At 38.7% G+C, this 21,128-nt stretch overlaps 1 protein-coding gene across 3 annotated transcripts in view; it reads right to left on the bottom strand.

Moving 5' to 3' along the window:
- Positions 1–21,128, bottom strand: part of tbk1 (TANK-binding kinase 1) — a 252,601-nt gene that overhangs the window by 42,324 nt on the left and 189,149 nt on the right. For all 3 annotated transcript variants that reach the window (XM_035426804.1, XM_035426803.1, XM_035426806.1), the window contains 2 exons: positions 11,027–11,066; positions 10,796–10,897 (listed from right to left, as the gene is read on the bottom strand). In XM_035426804.1, the coding sequence (XP_035282695.1) occupies positions 10,796–10,897; positions 11,027–11,066 (142 nt within the window). The remainder of the gene's footprint in view (positions 1–10,795; positions 10,898–11,026; positions 11,067–21,128) is intronic.

A 21,128-nucleotide genomic window follows, 5' to 3' on the forward strand; every position in this document is an offset into this window, starting at 1 on the left:
AATCATCATCTTCAGAATAAATTTATTTCCGTTGTCCTGAGAAAGCTGCAATTATTTTCTCTAGTGACCCAACAAGTGGCCCTGGCTACACAGAATGTTCTCCTTTTCAGGTAAGCTTAGTGGGTGTGTCAAAACGGTTACATTTTAGTAACATTTAGGAGCCTATCTTATTGGTCAAGGTATATTTTTCAAACAATAGCGGTACTTCAAAGCACTGATGAATTAGTAGTGAAGTTCTGAGCAATTTCCCTCTAGATGTGGTGGAGGTTTAGTTCCATTGTTGCCGAATGGATTAGCATTTTTTAAATCTTAAATTTAAAACAGTGGTGTCACTAGGGTCGGTGAAGGGTAGGGTAGGGGGGAAGGCTGTTGGAAGTTGTCACGGGGGCGGGGGGGGGGGATTAGCTGTTTAAACCCGTCGCTACACAAGACACTGCACCAAAAATTTATTGCTAGTCATTTTACCCAGTGCGGTCTGCAACCCCCGCGTGACACTTCTGACAATAAACATGTTCAAATGTATGCAACAGAAAAAAAGACATACAAATAAACAATTATCCAGATACTTACCTACAGATAACATAGAGTAGAGGAAATGTATTTTAACTGCACCAATATGAAAATTTCTGGCCGATACCTATTCCGATTATTTAGGGAAAACATTGGCCAAAATCAAAACAAATACCAATTGTTTGGTGGTTCTGCTTCCATGCATTTTATTATCTACTATTTAAAATTTTACCATTCTAAAAAACGCTGTTTTAATTACACAATGTTAAAGTAATGCAACAGAGTTACCTAAGCAACAAAGCACCTTTAACAACAAACGTAAGTGAAAAAGAAGATTTTATTCTATAAAATATATTAAATTAAATTAATTTGCATTAGATTAAATTAATTAAATTAAAGTGCTAGGGAGTTGTTGGGGTCATATATTTCTGAAGCTTTGCTATTGGAAGGAAAAGTAGGGACATACCTGGCATTACTTTTCAGGTTTTATACACTGAATATGGAAAAAAATGCAATTCTTTTGTATCTGCAAGGTTAATGAAAATCAACTCTTAGATTACAAATAAGCAATAGCATTTTTCCTCTTGATTGACAGGACATAATCAGACCTGACCTTCAGTCATTTTTAAACAATCGGCTGATGGCTTGTGCAAATTGTTATTTTCATTAGCCGATACCAAACATTGGCTGATTTATTGGTGTATCCCTAATTTTAACTGTTTCCAGTTTTAGTAGTTTTAGGTTTGTCTGAAGGAAACCTGCAAAAGTCAAAACCTGTTGCATTTAATGTGTTTTATGCATTTATACATATGTTGGTATTATTTATTTATGTTTTTCTATTGCTCACATTTGAGTGCATTACTGTGTAATCTTGTTCGGTCCTTAACACTGTCGCTAATGTGTGGTGAGCGTTCTGGCGCAAAATGGCTGCCATGCATCACACAGGTGTGTGCTACACATTGGTGGTGGGTGAGGTGAGTTCCCCTTCATCACTGTAAAGCACTTTGAGCGTTTGAAAGTTCAGAAAAGTGCTATATAAATGCAATGACTGATCGATTGAACACCGGGAATTTTCAATAAACTGTGAATTGTTTTCCTACTGTATATAACGAAAGACCAGAATAAGAACAAACAGTTCACACAGGAATCCAAAAATAGCTAGTGACTGGAAAAGAGTATATTCTTAAAGCTTGATGTTGAAATAAATATTTTCAATTATAGCTGGTTTGATTATTTGTTTATCTGGACTTGTTTTTCAAAGAAATGCCAAATGTCTGGGCCTTTCCCTTTCACTTGCTGCATTATTTTAAGTCAAGCCATGCACTGACTGCAAACACTCATATACAGTCAGGTCCATAAGTATTTGGACAGTGACAAAAATTTCATCATTTTGGCTCTGTACGCCACCACAATGGATTTGAAATGAAACGATCAAGATGTGATTTAAGTGTAGACTTTCAGCTTTAATTTAAGGGTTTTGTCAAAAATATTGTATGAACAATGTAGGAATTACAACCATTTTTATATATAGCCCCCCCCCCCCCCCCACCAATTTTAGGGGCTCAAAAGTAATTGGACAAACTAATATAATCATAAATAAAATCACTGTCCATCTGCACTGTGAAGTGGCGTCCAATGAGTTTTGAAGCATTTGGCTGAATCTGAGCAGATAATATAGCCCTCTACACTTCAGAATTCATCCTGCTGCCTTTGTCAGCAGTCACATCATAAATAAATATAAGGGAACCAGTTCCAGTGGCAGCCATACATGCCCACGACATAACACTACCTCCACCGTGCTTCATAGATGAGGTGGTATGCTTTGGATAATGAGCAGTTCCTTCCCTTCTCCATATTCTTCTCTTCCCATCATTCTGGTACAAGTTGACCTTTGTCTCATTTGTCCATAGGATGTTGTTCCAGAACCGTACAGGCTTTTTTAGATGTTTTTTGGCAAACTCTAATCTGGTATTCCTGTTTTTGAGGCTTACCAATGGTTTATATCTTGTGGTAAACCCTCTGTATTTACTCTGGTGAAGTCTTCTCTTGATTGTTGACTTTGACACAGATACGCCTACCTCCTGGAGGGTGTTCTTGATCTGGTCAACTGTTGTGAAGGGGTTTTACTTCACCAGGGAAAGCATTCTTCTGTCATCCACCACAGTTGTTTTCCGTGGTCTTCCGGACCTTTTGGTGTTCCTGAGCTCACTAGTGCGTTCTTTCTTTTTAAGAATGTACCAAATAGTTGATTTGGCCACACCTAATGTTTTTGCTATCTCTCTGATGGGCTTTTTTTTTTTTTTTTTTTTTCAGCCTAATGATGGCTTGCTTCACCGACAGTGACAGCCCTTTGGACTTCATATTGAGAGTTAACAGCAACAGATTCCAAATGCAAATGCCACACTTGAAATCAATTCTAAACCTTTTTTCTGCTTACTTGTAAATGAAATAATGAGGTAATAACACACACCTGGCCATGGAACAGCTGAGCAGCCAATTGTCCAATTACCTTTGGTCCCTTAAAAAGGTGGGGGACCACATATAAAAAATGCTGTAATTCCTACACCATTCACCCAATTTGGATGTAAATACCTTCAAATTAAAGCTGAAGGTCTGCACTTTGAGCTCCTATTCATTATTTAATTTCAACTCCAATATGCTGTGGTAGAAAGCTAAAATAACAATAACTTTGTCAATGTCCAAATATTTACGGACCTGACTGTATATATTGAGTCAACTGTAATATGGACCACTAAGTAAAACAAACTTTACTTTCACTGAGAAATCTGTAATTTGTGTACAGGTACGTATAAAGAGCTAGCTAGCTAAGATAGTGTTAGGTAGGCCAAAAGCTAGCATCACACAGCTACTAAACAATAAGCAGTGGTATTACTCCATAAAAACAACATCATTAAATCTTATAGGTGCTTATGTCAGCAAGGGACACAAATACCCCTTTGAATTACAATGAGTGGAGTATGGGCTCAAATTAATTCCAAAAGTATTTTGTATTTGTAAGCAATGACTTGTGCTTGCAACTTATGGTTCGTGTTTGTACTCTGCAAGTTGAACCTGTGGATATAGATTTTCGTGAGGGTAGAGGGTCACGTCTGTAAATTAAAATCTACATGTGTTTTGTGATCTGAAATGGTTTATTAACATTTGTGAACAGAAAAAGTACGAATGCAAAACAGTTTTTTACGTGCGACACTCCCTCTACATGCAACGCCCAGTTTACAAGAAGAAAGTTACAGACAAACTTTTGGCACTGTTTTTACGCATCCGGTATGGAAAGCCAATCGTTCAAGGCATTTTCAACCATCCAATCAGCGCTCCAGTACAGAGCTGGGTTACCATGTTGGGCAATTTTCCCCCATTGATTCTCCAAGAACGTCGTTATTAAAGAGTATATTGCAGGTTGGAGACCCCAGTGAACCAATGTGTAGGAAAATGATGTAGGAACTAGATTTTCATAAAAAATATACTTATATATACACTACCGTGACTTCTGGAGTTGTTTTTGTGAGAGAATTTTACTTCCGCATCTTAAAAAAACAAAAAAAACCCGGAAGTGACGTAACAAAAGGGAGCGCAGTCAAGTTTTACAATAAGAAGAATGGGTACCATGTCATTCTACAGTCAATATCTGGGAATAAATATTGAATAAATATACAACCTTACCATTGGTTTTACAAGTACAGATGTCCCTTTTGAGACTGTGTGGTCATATATTGTCTTGGACAATCTGTTTATGAAATATACGTGCATTTGTGACGCCTGGGTACCTTGAAAAATAGCTGTGCGTAATACCACACCTGTTGTTTACGGCATTGTTTCCCTTTTTAGTACAGTCTGGCTTGATTGACACTTCATTTAGTCAAGCCCTCAAAACATTCAGGATAACACGTCAAGTTCCCCAACAGCAACTTTTAATCCCCTACAGAAGCTTTGTCATTTGTAGCTAAAGTCTTTTCCGCTACCACCAATACTGTTGCAGACAATATTGGAGCTAGATGTCGGAGGAAGTAGCATATAGCAACTGTCTCTAAGTAGGGATTGGTGGACTGCAGTGTTAACCCCTTTGTGCACATGCCAAATCTGGCCAATCCTTGCCCATTTAGGGGGTACCCTATTTAAAGCTTTATAACTCCAGATGTAAGCATTACAGAGACTTGAAAAATTGCTTAAATGAAACAAGACATTTGTACCACTTACAATACTAACTTAGATTAATTAATATTCATAATTTAGGAAGAAATAAAGTGCCAAAAATGCAATTGTCTCAGCAAAAATTCAAAAATGAATTTCCTCTTTTTTAGTTTGCAATGAAATTCTGAGATATTGCATATATACAACAGGTTAAACTATACATGTCTTGGATCAAAAACTCCTTGACCACAAGTGCATAAAATCTAACGGTGCAGAACTACTAAAGATATATCAAGCAAAAAGTAACAGTGTACCCAGGGTCTCCAAATCTATCCAAATTAAATCTAAATTGTGCATTGCTGGAAATTAGAGCCCGGCCGATGCCAGATTTTTGGGTCCGATGCCGATCCTGATTTTGGAGAGTCCTAGCCCACCGATTACCGATGTTTTGACCGATATTTTGTCAAAAAGTGCAACATTTTCAAATCAATTTGAAAAACTTGTTTTATTAAAGTTTCTATATTTAAGAACATTTAACTTATAAGCAAACAAATAAAAACAGAAATAAACACACAAAGAACTTTTTAGATAAAAGAAAGTAAAAGATGATATTAAATTAAATATATATATTAACACCATCTTTAAGTGTGTGAAATCAAAATAACTCCACACCTTGCTTTTACTCCTTTCTTTTCCAGCTTTCTTTAATCTATAAAAAATTAATTTAAAAAAGTCAGTTTTCCAGTTTCAAACATGTATTTTTATGAATATTATTATTATTGTTGTTCCTGTTATTAATTTGTTATTATTTCTTAGTATCTATTCTCAGTACATTAATTATATTTTCTTATTGTATTCCTACTACGTGATCTCAAAGAGTAAGACTATCTAGCAAGCTTCCCTGTCCGTAAGAATTCGGTGGTGAAAATAACTACAATGCACTCTGACGCGTGACTAGATGACACACTCGCTCGCAATAACACATTAGCTATTGACACAGCCTCATTATTTCTTATTATATATTCTCAGTAAGTTAAATGAATTATATTATTTTATTTCTACTACATGATCTCAAAGAGTAAGACATCTAGCGGAGCCAAAGAGTGAATCAAGTGTAACATTAGATGAAATTAAATTGACTGGATGAAATATGTGAAAAAAACTACAATGCGCTTTCATGCAGGTCACCCGCGCTAACTGTTGGTTGATTCACTTCTCCAACAGCAATCCTTCTCTCATGTTATCACGACAAAGCTAGATAACATGGCTTAAAATGATCCACGTTAGAAGTGTTTTATCTGCGTTTTTACTGTCTGGTTAGCTTGCTACGATGGCTGATGGCCGATAAATAAAGGACGATATATCGGTCGGGCTCTACTGGAAATCACAACATAATAATGTATTTCACTACAAATCAACTGTTTTGACTCAAGAAACTCGCCGTTGCATCATTTTCAAGTGGAAATTATAAGCTTTCCATCAGTAAAGTGGTATAAAATATTTAGGGGTCCTGAAACATATCCAAAATCTCTCCAGAAAACAACAACAACAAAAAAATGCTTTTTGTCCATTATAGAGCGTATACATGTGCCCCTTATGAAGGTTTAAGATGAAACACTGATATCAGATTTTTTAAAAAGAATGCTAAAACATTATCATACAATGTTGTACAGTACTTAAATGTGTAATCATTAACTTTTGTTTGTTTTTCTGCACTCTACCGTATGTGATGTTTTCTTGTATGGGGACGGGACGACATATATTCAACCGTCCACCACGTTTTGGCAATTTTGCAGATTAGGTCACATCCGGTGCATTAAAAACAAACACTGCTTAGCAAACCAACGAACGCTTAGGTTACAGTGTGAAATATCCTCATTATAAAATACCACTAACCTATTTAAAGACACTCAATTTCAAAAATAACGTGTATAACCAAAATATTGTCAGCAGTAACGCTTACATTTGGACAATTAAATCTTATCTGTGTTCAGTAGATAGAGACAGAGACAGAATCAATGGCATCGTTCCCCAGTTCTAACTTAGTCCAGAAAACAGGACAGTATATCAGCTAGGTCTATCTGCAAACATATGAATAATAATATTCCAAGAAATGACTAAAGTCATCGATAAAATTTCACCATGTGCAGTGTCTTTTATTGCTACCACAGACTGAATGTGTAATGCAGCTATAATGAGACAAAACTTTCAGGTACGCTGAGCTATAAAACGCTATTCCAAAAGTCAAATTCGACATATTATACATTGTTAGAAAGCTTATTCTGTCACCTATTGGGTCAATTAATTTTCGATCAAGTCAGATTGTACTACAAAGGACAATAACACTGTAAACAACACGTGTGGTATTACACAAAGCTATTTGGAAAGTACCCAGGCACCACAAATGAGCGTATATTTCGCAAACGGATTATCCAAGACAATATATGAAAGGGACTGGTAAAACCAATGGTAAGGTTGTATACTTGTTCCATATTTAGTCATAGATATTGACAGTAGAATGACATGGTATAATTTTTGAAAAATTCCTCTTGTTTATTTCAGTTCAGTGAGCAGCATTTTTCACAGCTGTAATGGCGTACCTTCGGCTATTGTTGGCTTTATCTTGTTGCTACGGCAGAATACTAATTTTTAGTGGTAAAAGAATATTTTCATTTACTCCCAGATAGACACTATTGTCCAGCGTGTCATGCGTGGGGGGTGTAGTTGCAGATAAGACTGCAAGGAGCAGGTGCTTGGAAAACAGACGACCAGCACGACAATGGTGGCACTTAGAAACTCTGTCTTCTGTATAGTTGTGCTGAAACGTTTACTAATAAAGCTACAACAGAGTTTGAGTTTTCAACTCATAATTTGGTTGCAAGAGCACAGAATGTCTGAATAGAGCAATCTAGGCATGCCGGCATGCCAACCACTAGGGGCATTGCACGAACTGGTTAATCATTCATTTGCTAAAGGTTTACTTTCTTTGCAGCATAAACCTTGCAGGGCTGACTTATTGACAGTGTCTCAGACCGATCGTGGCCTTCCCTACACCTGTAAACAACTGAATCTTCCTACAACCACTGCAACTGCCTACCTAAAAACCACATTGTGTCTGTCGGTGCATGATGAAAGGTGACTTTTGAAAACAAACACCAACAGTGGGAGGGACAAAATAAGCATTTTTGAAAAGTAGGGCACATGTTATAATGGGCACACATATCTAACATTTTAACAATTCAACCATCTAACTATTTAACAAGTGTGATGGTCTCTCCTACAACATCCATCAAAAGGTATTTTGTGATCACTTGTCACATCTGTATGTTCAACAGCAAGATAACACAGTGCACCAGTATTAAAATGTGGACTGAGTTGGCAAAACACAAACACATTGTTCAAAACCAAACTTTCTCAGTGGCCAATGTTTTTTTATTGGCACATCCCCTATTCAGCGTTCCTTCATATTTCCCATGAAAAATTCCAGACTTTTCCAGACTCACATTTTATGACTTCTTGATACCATATTTGACTTGTCAGAGTACTAATAGTTAGATATTTATTATGGATATAAAGTTTTTCAAAATCCAACATTTACATACGTATATTACTTCTGACTATGTATGCTATTATGTTGCCAAATAGGCCAGAGGACTGTAGCTTCAAGGTAGCTCATAAAAATCAACAATACCAAGCCCAGATAAGTTCACTACAATTTTATTCAAACTGAAATGCTCAAAAACTGTGCAAAGTTATTCAGTCCACTGACTCTGTCTCATTGGCTGTCTCTTTTGCAAAAGGGTGGGGGGAGGGATGTGTGCTATCGGAATGGATCATGGTTTAAGGGGGTGGTTGACAAACACATTTATTGCAAATTTTAAGACCATGCAGTGTTGTGAGAAAGTATTTGCCCCCTCTTGATTTCCTCCATTATTACATATTTGTCACACTGGATGGTTTCAGATCTTTAGAAAAATGTAATATAAACAAAGGGAACCTGAGTTAAACACAAAACACATTTTTTAAATTATTATTTAATTTATTGAATGAAAAAAGTTATCAAACACCCATATCATTCATGTGAAAATTAATTGTCCCCTTAGTTACTCAATCAACCAATTAACCAAATTTAACTGATATATGTGTACAGATGACAGGACGAAAAGGCTGTAAAAACAGCAACTGGACTAATGAGGTCAAGATCTACCTTCTGCTAACATGGGGTCAAGCAAAGTCTTCATGTGAACAAAATTTTAGCTCCGCTACTAAAACACTGCAGAAATGTCTGAAATGCGCAAATATTAATTTAGGATGACCATTATTAATTGGATCCTTTAAAGCCTGTGGTTTTTCTCTTCAAAGTTCAAACATTGTGAGGCAAATGTGCACAACATTCACAGGATTCCGGTGGTTACTTTCCTCACATATGTATCCCCTTAGTTACTCAATCAAACAAATGTAATTGATAATTAAATTCAGCTGATTGAACAAAACCAGGCTTGATTGCAGCTCGCTGTGTTGAATCTTAACCTCACACATATTGAAAATTATCATCAGAGGGAAGTACCACAGAATTTCCCCAAGCACACTATGATCAAAGGAAATTCCAGAGAAAAAAAGAGTTGTTGAAATATCTCAGTCTGGAAAGGGTTACAAAGCCATTTCTAAGGTTCTGGGAATAATTGGGTTATGCAGCAAGACAATGATCCAAAACATAAAAACAAATCCACATCTGAATGACAGAAAAGAAACAAAATTAGAGTTTTGGAGTGGCCAAATCAAAGCACTGACTTCAACCCAATAGAGATGCTGTGGCAGGACCTGAACCAAGTAGTGCATGCTCAAATACCAACCAATTTGTCATTAAAGCAGTTCTGCAAAGACAAGTGGGCTAAAATTCCTCCACAGCTGATATCAAATTATAGGAAGTGTATGGTTGCAGTTATTGCACCTAATGATGATGGAACCAATTATAAAGCTTTTTCACATGGGTGATATGAGTGTTTTGTGTTGATTCGGATTATCTTTGTCTAACTTTGTGTTTTCTCTTAAGATCTGAAACCACAAATGTGCAATAAAAGAGGAAATAAGGAAGGGGAAAATTTGTCACAACGCTGCACATGGCCCTGCACACTGCACACTTCACACTCTGAAACACCAAGCATGTGCAAAATGAGCAGTAACATTTACATTTTCTTACTGCTGGACAATTTAGTGGGCAGTGCCATTTTAGTTATGCTTTCCCATATTTTCAGAAAAATACTTTCATTGTAGTAAGTTATCTGATTAACTTGCACAAACACTTCCCTTACAATGTGAAATTTTAATGCGACTTCACTGGCCAGCGCAAATTAAATTCTTCCTTCTCAGGTATTGTTTTTACAGAGCACCAAAAGACGAAAGAATGTTATATGTTGTCAAATCAGCATTTTGCAAGGAGACTGACATCGAGCAAAAAAAAAAAAAGAAAAAAAAAAGCCTTGTCTCCTCATCTACAAAGACCTGAGGACCGACACACAGGTTACATCCAGAAAATCTGAACTGAATTGCAATTGATACGCATGTTTTCGATGTTCACGCATTCATTTTATTTCATACCAGTTCAAATTAAATCTTTGTCAGACAATCACGGAAGTCTTGGTCTTTGCTAAACCAGTGTTCATGATGGATTACTTTAAATTAAAATAGCTTAATATGGATTAAAAAATAAAAACTATTTACATGGATTGTAAAGCCGTACAGCTACTCTTAAATATTTACATGATAATGGCTGAAAATGCCAATATGTAGAATATCCATACAGGCATTACACTTAAAATTGTAGCTTATCTTGGTTCTGCCTAAATACAGTGGAACACAATAATAAACAGCCTTATAAATGTTACATTTAAGTTTATGTTTTTATAAATAGGTGATAACTGATTCAAATTTAGTTGGAATTCATTACCATAAAATTGCACATTTTCTCACTTACCAGCTCAAGAATGTTTAGGACTGCCATTAGTGAAGATTATTACAGTTCCTTTAATGTATGGCTCTTTGAACCTCTACAGCACAGCTTCAGGTAAGTAAGATATCTTGGTGAGTGTAGCTGATCTTGGCTCATTTTCAAGAAAATGTATTGTTCAGTGCTCACCTCATCCACTCTTCAGTTTTAGAAATGAAGAGGCGGTGCTTCATGCCGCACTCATCTGTGAACAGGGTGCGAGCTTTTGTGGCGTGGAGTACCAGCTTCTGTCTGCAACACACATAACAGTGAGTGGTCAAATAATGTCAGTGTAAAGGAATGTTTAAAATAACATTGCCGAAACACGGACAAGACAATAATACAGAACATATGATCTGGCATATACTGTATGCAACCTACTTGTCAAATTTGTGGATCTGTTCTTCATTATAAGGCAGGCCTGGAAAGAAAATGGAGCACAATTGTAAGTCAGGCATCAGTAGGGAAAAATTGGGAGACCTAATATTTCTATTTCATGTAAAGCATCTTCATGAAAAATTAAAAGGTGTCAAATATAATTAAATTGCTGAAATGTAATTTAGATATTCAAGTCAAAACATTTACCAGCAATGACAGCGATGTCGTATTTGTCCATGTGTCGACCTTCTCATTCTAAACAAATAACATCATAGAACCCATAAAATCCACTATATTGGATTTTCCACCATTTAGAATTTTTGGAAAAACAAACCATCTCCTACAATGTTTGCCTGATTCTCACCACATTCGGCATGTGTAATTTATTGCACGTTGGGACATTAGGCTAAATTGCAAAGGAAAGTTTTAAACATACAAAGATGGCCACAAAATGACTGCCCAGAAATGTATGTTAATTGCAACAATAATTCAGAGGATGATAGAAATCTGTATTGTGGACAAGCATGCATAAACTTGCAGTGTAATAATGGAATATGTCCTGTAGGGGGCATGTTTTTACAAAATACTCATTTGCATAGGCTCCACTGGGTCAAATTATATAAAATTTGACAGGAACCCTTAATGTGTCCCTCCAATAAGTCCTGGGAAGCTTGACCCCCCAGTCCAACATTCATAAAGATAATTAAATATGAAAATTCATTAACTGTTCAAAAGATACTTTGACCACACCTTCTTTGAATCCAGCCTCAATTCAAAATTTTTGTAATGTACTAATTGAAGAGGGACCCATAGGTCACATCAAATTTGTATCACCCTAGGTGGTGCTATAGCACCACTTCAATGTTGCTGTTTTCAAATAATTAGTGTGATTTCTTCACACTTATTATTTGGCTGTTCTCTTCCATACTTATTATTCTTCTTATTCTTATTTTCTTTCTGCCTAAATTTATGTATTCTACTCCTAAAACTTTAAAGCTAGATATGCCATTCCAACTTCATAATATTCAGCTTGGTTCAGAGCAGTGTGCTTGTTCAAAGTTTTTAAAAATTCCAAATAGTTTTCCAAATATTTAAAGTTTTTGGGAAGACATTCCCATAGAAAATGAATATGGAATGAAAATTAAATTGCAACAATGACAAATGTTGAGGCCATATGTCATGTATGAAATTTTACCGGAACCTTCAGAAAGATTCCCTTAAACAGTTCTAAATAATATGTCCACCTCAATGCAAATTTCTTCAAGATAATCAATATGAATATGCAAAAACTGTACAAAAGATATTTGACCACACCTCATTTAAATCCAGCCACTTTTAAAATTGTGTAACTTGCAAAGGATCCAATGTAGATCATGCATGTCACATTTTGTGCACCTACTACCCAAGGTGGTGCTACAGCACCACTTTAAAATTGCAATATTCAAATCATTATTGCACATGTGGCCTCACATCCAATAAACACCTAATTTGGTATGTATGATATCTGGATAAGGTTTGCAGTCCCTGAAAAGCATAAGTTGTTACGATGGATGGTGACAGGATCCTGTCCTGTTCAGTGGCCGGTCCAAACCAGACAGTTATGGATGTGCAGAGAACAGACTCAATGACTGCAGTGTAAAACTAGATCAGCAGCTCCTGAGGCAGGTTGTATTTCCTGAGCTGGCGCAGTAAGTACATCCTCTGCTGGGCCTTTTTGATGATTGTGTTGATGTTGGACTCCCACTTCAGGTCCTGGGAGATTGTAGATCCCAGAAACCTGAAGGATTCCACAGCCGACACAGTGCTGTTGAGTATGTTGAAGGGGGCAGCAATGGGGGGCTCCTCCTGAAGTCCACTGACATCTCCACAGTTTTGAGCGCGTTCAGCTCCAGGTTGCTGTGACCGCACCACAGGGCCAGCTGTTCAGCCTCCCGTCTGTATGCTGACTCTTCTCCATCTCAGATGAGGCCGATGACTGTTGTGTCATCTGCAAATTTCAGGAGTTGAACAGATGGGTCTCCTGAGGTGCAGTCGTTAGTGTAGAGGGAGAACAGCAGCGGGGAGAGCACACATCCCTGAGGGGCGCCAGTGCTGACTGTTTGGGTGCTGGATGTGATTTTTCCCAGCCTCACCTGCTGCTTCCAGTCTGTCAGGAAGTTTGTGATCCACTGGCAGGTGGAGGCAGGGACAGTGAGCTGGGTGAGTTTGGTGAGGAGGAGTTCTGGGATGATGGTGTTGAATGCCGAGCTGAGGTCCACAAACAGGATCCGTGCGTATGTCCCTGGTGAGTCGAGGTGTTGCAGGATGTGGTGCAGTCCCATGTTGACTGCATCATCTACTGACCTGTTTGCCCGATAGGCAAACTGCAGGGGGTCCAGCAGGGGGCCTGTGATGTCCTTCAGGTGGGTCAACATCAGTCTCTTGAAGGACTTCATGACCACAGACGTCAGGGCAACAGGCCTGTAGTCATTCAGTCCAGTGATGGAGGGTTTCTTGGGGACCGGGATGATAGTGGAGTGTTTGAAGCAGGAGGGGACTTCACACAGCTCTGTTGAAGATCCGTGTGAAGACAGGGGCCAGCTGGTCAGCGCAGACTTTCAGACAGGAGGGTGACACGCTGTCTGGGCCTGGTGCCTTCCTGATCTTCTGTCTCTGAAAGAGCTGATACACATCCTCTTCACAGACCTTCAGTATCTCTATCAATAATATCATCACCATTTTGGCCAGCATTAAGGGATATAATACCCCATATGGAAATCATATTTTATTTGATAGGGTTGGAGAAAGAATTTTATTTTGGTTTAATAAGTACCTTCTGCCATTCTACTTTTGGGAGGCGACTTTAATATTACTCCAGATAACATAGCCCGCATACTAACAAACAGATGTACACACTTGAATTCCAACAAAGATTTTTCCAGACAGTCCATAATTGACTTATGGCTTATATATAAAAATATTAATGTCGCTGACATTTAAAAAAATATTCTTCCCACTCCACTAACCGACCACATTTACATTAATATCCAATTTTCTACTTGTCATAATGATGCCAAATCGTCTTACTGGAAACTGGAAACAATTTGTTATTAAAAACTGAAACTATTAAAGCAAAGATCACTCATCTTATTAATTTTTACAAAATGCTAATTAGAAAAATACTTCATACTGGGAGCTTTTAAAATTTTTATGAAAAATAGACACATTTCGAATAATACAAGATTGGTGTTAGATATTCTTGATTATTCTGATTTGATTATAGAAAATAATTTAATTTTGTTCTTAGACTTTTACAAAGCCTTTGGCACTAAGCACAATTTTATTTTTTGATCTCTAACTAAATTTGGTTCTGGAAACTTCTTTTGTAATGAGATCAGTCAAGCTAAAATGTGGTACGTCTCCTAGATTTAATCTAAAAAGAGGAATTAGACAGAGTTGCCTTGTTTTCTACTTTTTACTGGAATACCCTGAAAATGTGTTAACTGTTAACTGGCTAGTCTTCAAAGGGTACTGGGCATGGGGTGGCTTTGAATGCTGAGCATCAGACAATTAGTCCGATAAAAGTCTGAATGGCATACATCCAACTGAGAGTTCAAACGCCACCCAGAGTACCTTCAAAAATAACAAAGAAAAAAAGAAGTTGTGTCCCTATGGAAGGATTGGTAGTCCAGCTGGGAACACACTAACTAAGTGAAGCACTATATGGAAGCAGAGGCCAACACAAGAGTCCAGGTCAAGAATGAGCAAATGGTCAAACATGAAATCCCATCAGCAAACAAAGCAAAGGGGCTAGGCAAGAATCGGAATCGAATAAGAGAGCGCATAGTCAGACACACAAAATCATGGGGAAAACAAACTAGAAGGACTAAGACAAGAATCAGTTGAAGGAAACAAGTCAGTGGTCATACACAAGATCTAATCAGCAAACTAACCAGAAGGGCTAGACGGGAATAAAAATCAAACAAAAACCGAAACAAATGTAAACAAACTTATGACTGTGGCCACCCTCCAGCCCTGCATCACAGTGGAGGAGAATGCATGCATAGCACCTCATGGTGGACAGATTTTTCTTTTTGTAATTTATTATTTCAGAATTTTTAAAAAGTTTGATAAAAAAGAAGAAAAAAATCATGCTGGGTAAGAGGCACCACAAGCAGAAGATTTATCAGGTGGCTAGCCTTACTCCCAGCCAGCCATTTACTGGGCCCTTTATGTGGGAGGACATAGAGGCCTGCCCTCTGGAATACCTGGAGGACCTCCTCTGCTTGGTCGCTGAAGCCTACCCCAGCCACAGAATGGACCTGGATGGGTGACCCACAGAGGACCTGGACACCTTCCTGGGCTAGGAATGGAATGCCCTTGATGAGTCATAGGAGGGTGAAGCCTAGTACAAGCTGGATGGGTCCTTAAGGTGTGAGTGCTGTGGGAAACTTCACCACCCTGGGGACTGCCCTGCACCAGAGGGCCTACCAGAAGCAGCCTCCCTGCAGCCCTGCTCAGAAGGCCCATCAGAATCCACAGCTCTGCCAGCTGGTCCAGAGGATCTGCCATAGGCTACAGCCCTGCTGTCCTGTCTTGTCTTCTGAGGTTCTGTGTCTACTGGCCTATCTAGTGACTTGGGCAGAAGCTGTCCCTTGGCTATGTGCAGCAGAAGTCATGCCTGAGGGCACAAGCCTTCTGGAAGAGGAGCCCTCACCACAACAGGCCCTCAGAGGAGCCGTTGCTACCAACCACAGCGGGCCCTCTAGAGGAACCCTTGCTGCCAGCCACAGTGGGCCCTCCAGAAGCTCTATTTTCACCAGCAAAAACCAGCCCTGCAGTGGGTCCCTCACTACTGCTTGTTAACATGGGCCATAACAGTCCTTCACCAACTGCAATTGTGGGCTAGGCACCTGTCATGGCTAATCAAATGTGTTTTCCTGGGCCACCAGTGCCATTAAACCTGGGGGTGGTTTTAGTCTGTCAGGTATACCTTTCTGGCTCCTTATGCTTCCTCCCAGAGCTCGAAGCTAGGAGGGGCATGTGATGCCAGGAAGAGAATTTGGGTGATATCCCCCGGGGGGCAGCACTGACCCTATGCACAGGTATGGCCACAGCTGTGATTTATAGTCATCACAATGGCTGTGGCTGTAAAGCACTGTAATTTCTACATGATGAAACCAAAATGTATAAAAATACCCTTAAATAAAAGCTAAGAATGTGAACTTCAACCACACTCAATCAAATTGATTATTTGTATAATGTATTTTACAGCAGTTGTCACAATAGTGCTTTATAGACAACCCTGGCCTAAACCCCCACAGGAGCGAGCCTAAGGCAACAGTGGCAAGGAAAAACTCCCTGTGGCAGATGGGAAGAAACCTTGGAAGGAACCAGGCTCAAGGGGGAAACCCATCCTCCTCTGGTCAGCTCAGGGTGCCGACTGGTGACCAACATGTCAGTCAGTTTTATAAGGTTTATGATGTGGCTCAGATTATGGGTGGGGCCGGGGTGGGGGTGATGGGGAACAGCAGGTGGCGACAGATGTGGGCAGGGTGGAGGCAATGACGAAAGAGGGACTGGACCACAGAGGTGGGGGATACCAGACGACTCTCAAAGCACTCTCGAGGGTTGGGGCAAGAGCCCCGCCGGCAGCGTGGGGAAGAGGGTAGAAACGGCAATTAGGGAATTTGCAGTATAGCAGACAGTGGGTAAAGTGGCAGTAGTATGTATTGGGGGGACCCCGCCAGGAGTAGTATATGGCTGCACAGCTACTAGGACAGGGATTGAGAGCCCATGCAGTCATGAGGGGTAGACAACCATACCCGCCTATCAAGAGCCAGCCCATGTAAAGTCGGGTCACAGCTGATTGACAAGTGACAGTAAGGAAAGGATTGCCATCTACAACCACACATGAAATGTTTGTGGAGTACAGAGCCAAATCAATAAAAAGTATGTCTCTGTCCAAAACATTATGGGGCTCACTGTATATTTTTTTATTTTATTTATCTCATTTATCTATATTTATTCTATTAATCTTTATATTTTTTGTCCTATTAATACTTATATTTTAGACCCCTTTTACATTCATTTTAGTGCTGTTTTTATCTTCTGTTTTGCAGTCACATTTTAATTACACATTTATCATTTTAGTTTGTTTCAGTCACGTTTACAATTCTCATTTTTGTTTGCTGTTTTTACCTCCTGTTTTTAGTCAATTTTAATTACACTTTTATGGATTATTTGCATTTTTCACCATTTAATAAACAAAACTGAATTAAACCTCAGAAACACCTAAAGACTAGATTCATAGCCAACCAGCTGCTGCTGGCTAGCTTAGATGTCTAGACTGTTGTTTACTGGTGTAGTGTCGTCTGTACACTATTGTAGCATTCGTAGTTGAGGTACAAGCTTTCTGTTTAGGCACATGGGTAGAAGAATGACAGCGACAACGTAGAACAGAACTTGGGTTTATCTAGCCATATGCATTTACACCGGTCATCCCCACTTCCTCTGTCGTCTACTACGCATGTCTTTATACTGGCTTTTCTACTAGCGACACCATTAGGACATTCAGTGGCATTGCAAGCAACAAGAGTACACAAGATCCATGCATGAATAACCAATGCAGACACAACAACTGGCCAAAGCCAATGAAATGGGGAATCTCAAGGAGGATATCAGGCAGCTGTCAGATGACCTCAGAACAAAGGAGTGACTTCTCAAAAGTTTTATTAACACCAGCTCAGTTCAAGAAAATAAGATAGCAGCACTAAATTCAGCTATTGCAAATTCAACCATTTTGTGGGACCATCTGCATTCCTTCCCTGTGGTGTCATTAGGCCTGGGCCTTCAGAGCTTAAGCCCCGAATGTTTTGAGGCTAGCCCAAATATTTTGCCCAGCCTCATCAATATGTATTTGTTTACCACTCAATGTCCGATAACAGTCCGCTGCTCGCACAAATCAGTGCACTCCTTTTCAGCTCCCCTGTGCACACATAAGTGTGAGTGAGCTTTATGTGAGTGATGACACAGGCACTTGTTCACTATTATTAAGACTATTGATAAAGAAGTTGTTGTGTTTCATTAGTTTGCAATATAATGTGTATATACAGGGTTTTTCCAAAAAGCTGCTACAAAGAAAAGCCAGTGAAGTGTTTACTTCAGAATGAGAGTACTGCAGCAGCAGAGTAGCTAGCTACAGTATTTCATGTTTGTGTGGACCCAGGGAGGGATGGCAGCCCAGGGTTGTACCTGTACAATTCATGTTTTCCATAATGAATTGCAAAGTCACTAATCCACGGGGCATTAAGAGCATAAAGTAAAGGAATAAGACTATGTTAAATAGCAGCATTTGTTTCGGATAGAATGTTTCAAATCAGCTAGCCAGAAAGCAAGCTAGCAAGCTAACTTTAGTCTATACACTGTCCATTTACTAATCAAATGTTAATGTTAGTTTAACTCCTTCAACCTAGATGACACAATTAGCATCATAAAACACTCCCTTTCACCTCTGTTGAATAACTTTTCATTTCTGAATGCAAGATTATTTTCTTTTTTTTTGTTATGAAGTGGAGACTTGAGATGCTACATCAAATTGACTGACAATGAAACCAGATTTACATTTGAAAACCATGACTACATTTCATAACATAGCATACATAACATAATATAATGATGAGAACAGGCTAATCAGCCCAACAATGCTCGCCATTTTCCTAACTAAATTAGTGCTCTGATTGCCTACAGACTAGATAGTATCTAACACTGTATCAGGCCTAGTCTTTACAAGAGGCAGAGTTTCTGCCTTTACTACGTGACCTGGTAGGCTATTCCACACATTGACTACTCTCTGTGTGCAAGAATTCCTGTATGGTATCTACGTTTTGTTAATTTCCACTTATGTCTCCTTGTTCTACAAACAGGTCTCAACTTGAAGAATCTCTTGTAGTTCACTTTGTTGATCCACTTTATGAATTTAAAAGCCTCAATCAAATCACCTCTGAGTCTCCTTTTACTAAGCTTGAAGAGGTTAGCAGGGCTCGAAATTAACTTTTTTACTTGGTAGCACTGGTGCTCCCAACTTCAAAAAGTTAGGAGCACCCACCAAAATGTAAGAAGCACCAACAATATATGCAATAGATTTTTTATTGATAAAAAACGACAATATAACAGTACGGTTTACAAGTAACAGTTACACTGTCATGCTTAAAATGTGTCGACTCTTCAAAGAATTGCGTGTTATGCATTCAAACGACAAAGCGCTTCTCGTCACATTAATACCGCTAATTTAATCAACCGCCAGTAAACTGCATCGAAGAAATTAGCTGTTTCAACCGGGTCGCTACACAAAACACTACGTTAACGTTTCTAAAAAAATGCCGTAATCGTTCGCTTCAACTTTTCAGCTTTCGATAACGCTAATAAATTGAACATAAACTTTTGTCTTCAGGTAACATTAGTTAACGCATTAGCTCTCTGTGTCGCGTGACAGTGGAGTGCAGCGAAAGGGAGTGATTGAAGGCTAATATTAACCAATTTAAAATCAGCATTAAAGGTAAGAATGTCAAGCTCACGATTAGTTAGAAGGGTCACTGTCAGCTCACAAGGCACATACTGAGTGTACTAACTAGCGAATGTACAGAGAAAGAGACGTTCGACTGGAAAAAGAAATTTTAAAAAAAGGTTGCACCAGAACAATTATTTGCACTTGCACAAATGCTCCCAATTATATTTTGAGGTCGCACAGATTAAATTTCGGGAGCATATGCGACCAAAATGGTCGCAATTTCGAGCCCTGGGTTAGGCATCTTAAGTCTTTCCTCATAGCTTTTATCTTTCATACCAGGAATCAATTTTGTTGCTCTTCTTTGAACTTTTTCCAGAGCCTTTATATCTTTCTTGTAGTACGGTCCTCAGAACTGCACACAATACTCCAAGTGTGGTCTAACAAATGTGCTGTATAAGGTAAGTATAACTTCCTTGGATATATACTCAATACTTTTGGCTATATTTCCCAGCATCCTGTTGGCCTTTTTTTACTGCTACAGCTCAGTGCCAAGAAGCAGAAAGGCTTTGATCAACCATTACTCCCAAGTCTTTTTCAAACTGAGCACATTACAATTTTGTTCCTCCCATAAAGTAATCCTGCCTAATGTTTTTATTTCCCTCATGCAGAACTTTATGTTTGGCTATGTTAAATTTCATTTGCCAGGTTTCCACCCACTTCTGGATTTTATTTAAATCCTCTTGGATTAGTCTAGTGGCTTCCAAACTATTAGCTGGGCCTCCCAGTTTTGTATCATCTGCAAATTTGACTAATGTACTTTCTATGTCCCTGTCGAGGTCATTGATATAAAAGAGGAAGAGCAGTGATCCCAGCACCGATCCTTGTTGGACTCCACTTCTAACAGCTCCCTGCTCAGATAATATCTCTCCTACTACTATTCTTTGTGTTCTACCCTGTAGCCAGTTCCGAATCCACTCTGAAATACGTCCTCTAATTCCTACTGTCTTCATTTTACTAACAAGTCTCTAATGCGGTACCTTATCAAATGCCTTTTAGAAATCTAAGTAGATAATACCATACACCTTGTTATAATCAAAACACTTTGCAGCTTCTTCAAAGAATACCAGAAGGTTTGTCAGACATGACCTTCCCTTACGAAAACCATGCTGGCTATCCCTTAGGATATTGCTATTTTCAAGAAATACTTCCAATGTGTCTCTAATGATAGATTCCAATATTGTACATATTACGTAAGTTAAACTGACAGGCCTGTAGTTTCCTGGATCAGTACGGTCCCCTTTCTTATATTGGTATTATATTACCACGCTTCCAGTCCTCAGGTATTTCTCCAGTTTCTAAGAACTGTCTAATAATACCTGCAAGTGATTTAATAATGATCTCTGCTAACTCTTTGAGTACTCTTGGGTATATGCCATCAGGACCTGATGCTTTGTTTGTCTTTAGTTTAAGTAATTCCTGCAGTACTTCTTTATCCTCTATTTCAACGTCTGATAAGACTTTCTGAGTACACAATATGCCTTCCAGTCTATTAGTAACCTCTTCTCTAGTAAATCTCTCAACAAAATGACTCTTTAAGACATCAGCAACTTTTTTATT

The sequence above is a fragment of the Anguilla anguilla genome, chromosome 7 (genome assembly GCF_013347855.1).
Source record: "Anguilla anguilla isolate fAngAng1 chromosome 7, fAngAng1.pri, whole genome shotgun sequence".
NCBI classification, from domain to species: Eukaryota; Metazoa; Chordata; class Actinopteri; order Anguilliformes; family Anguillidae; genus Anguilla; species Anguilla anguilla.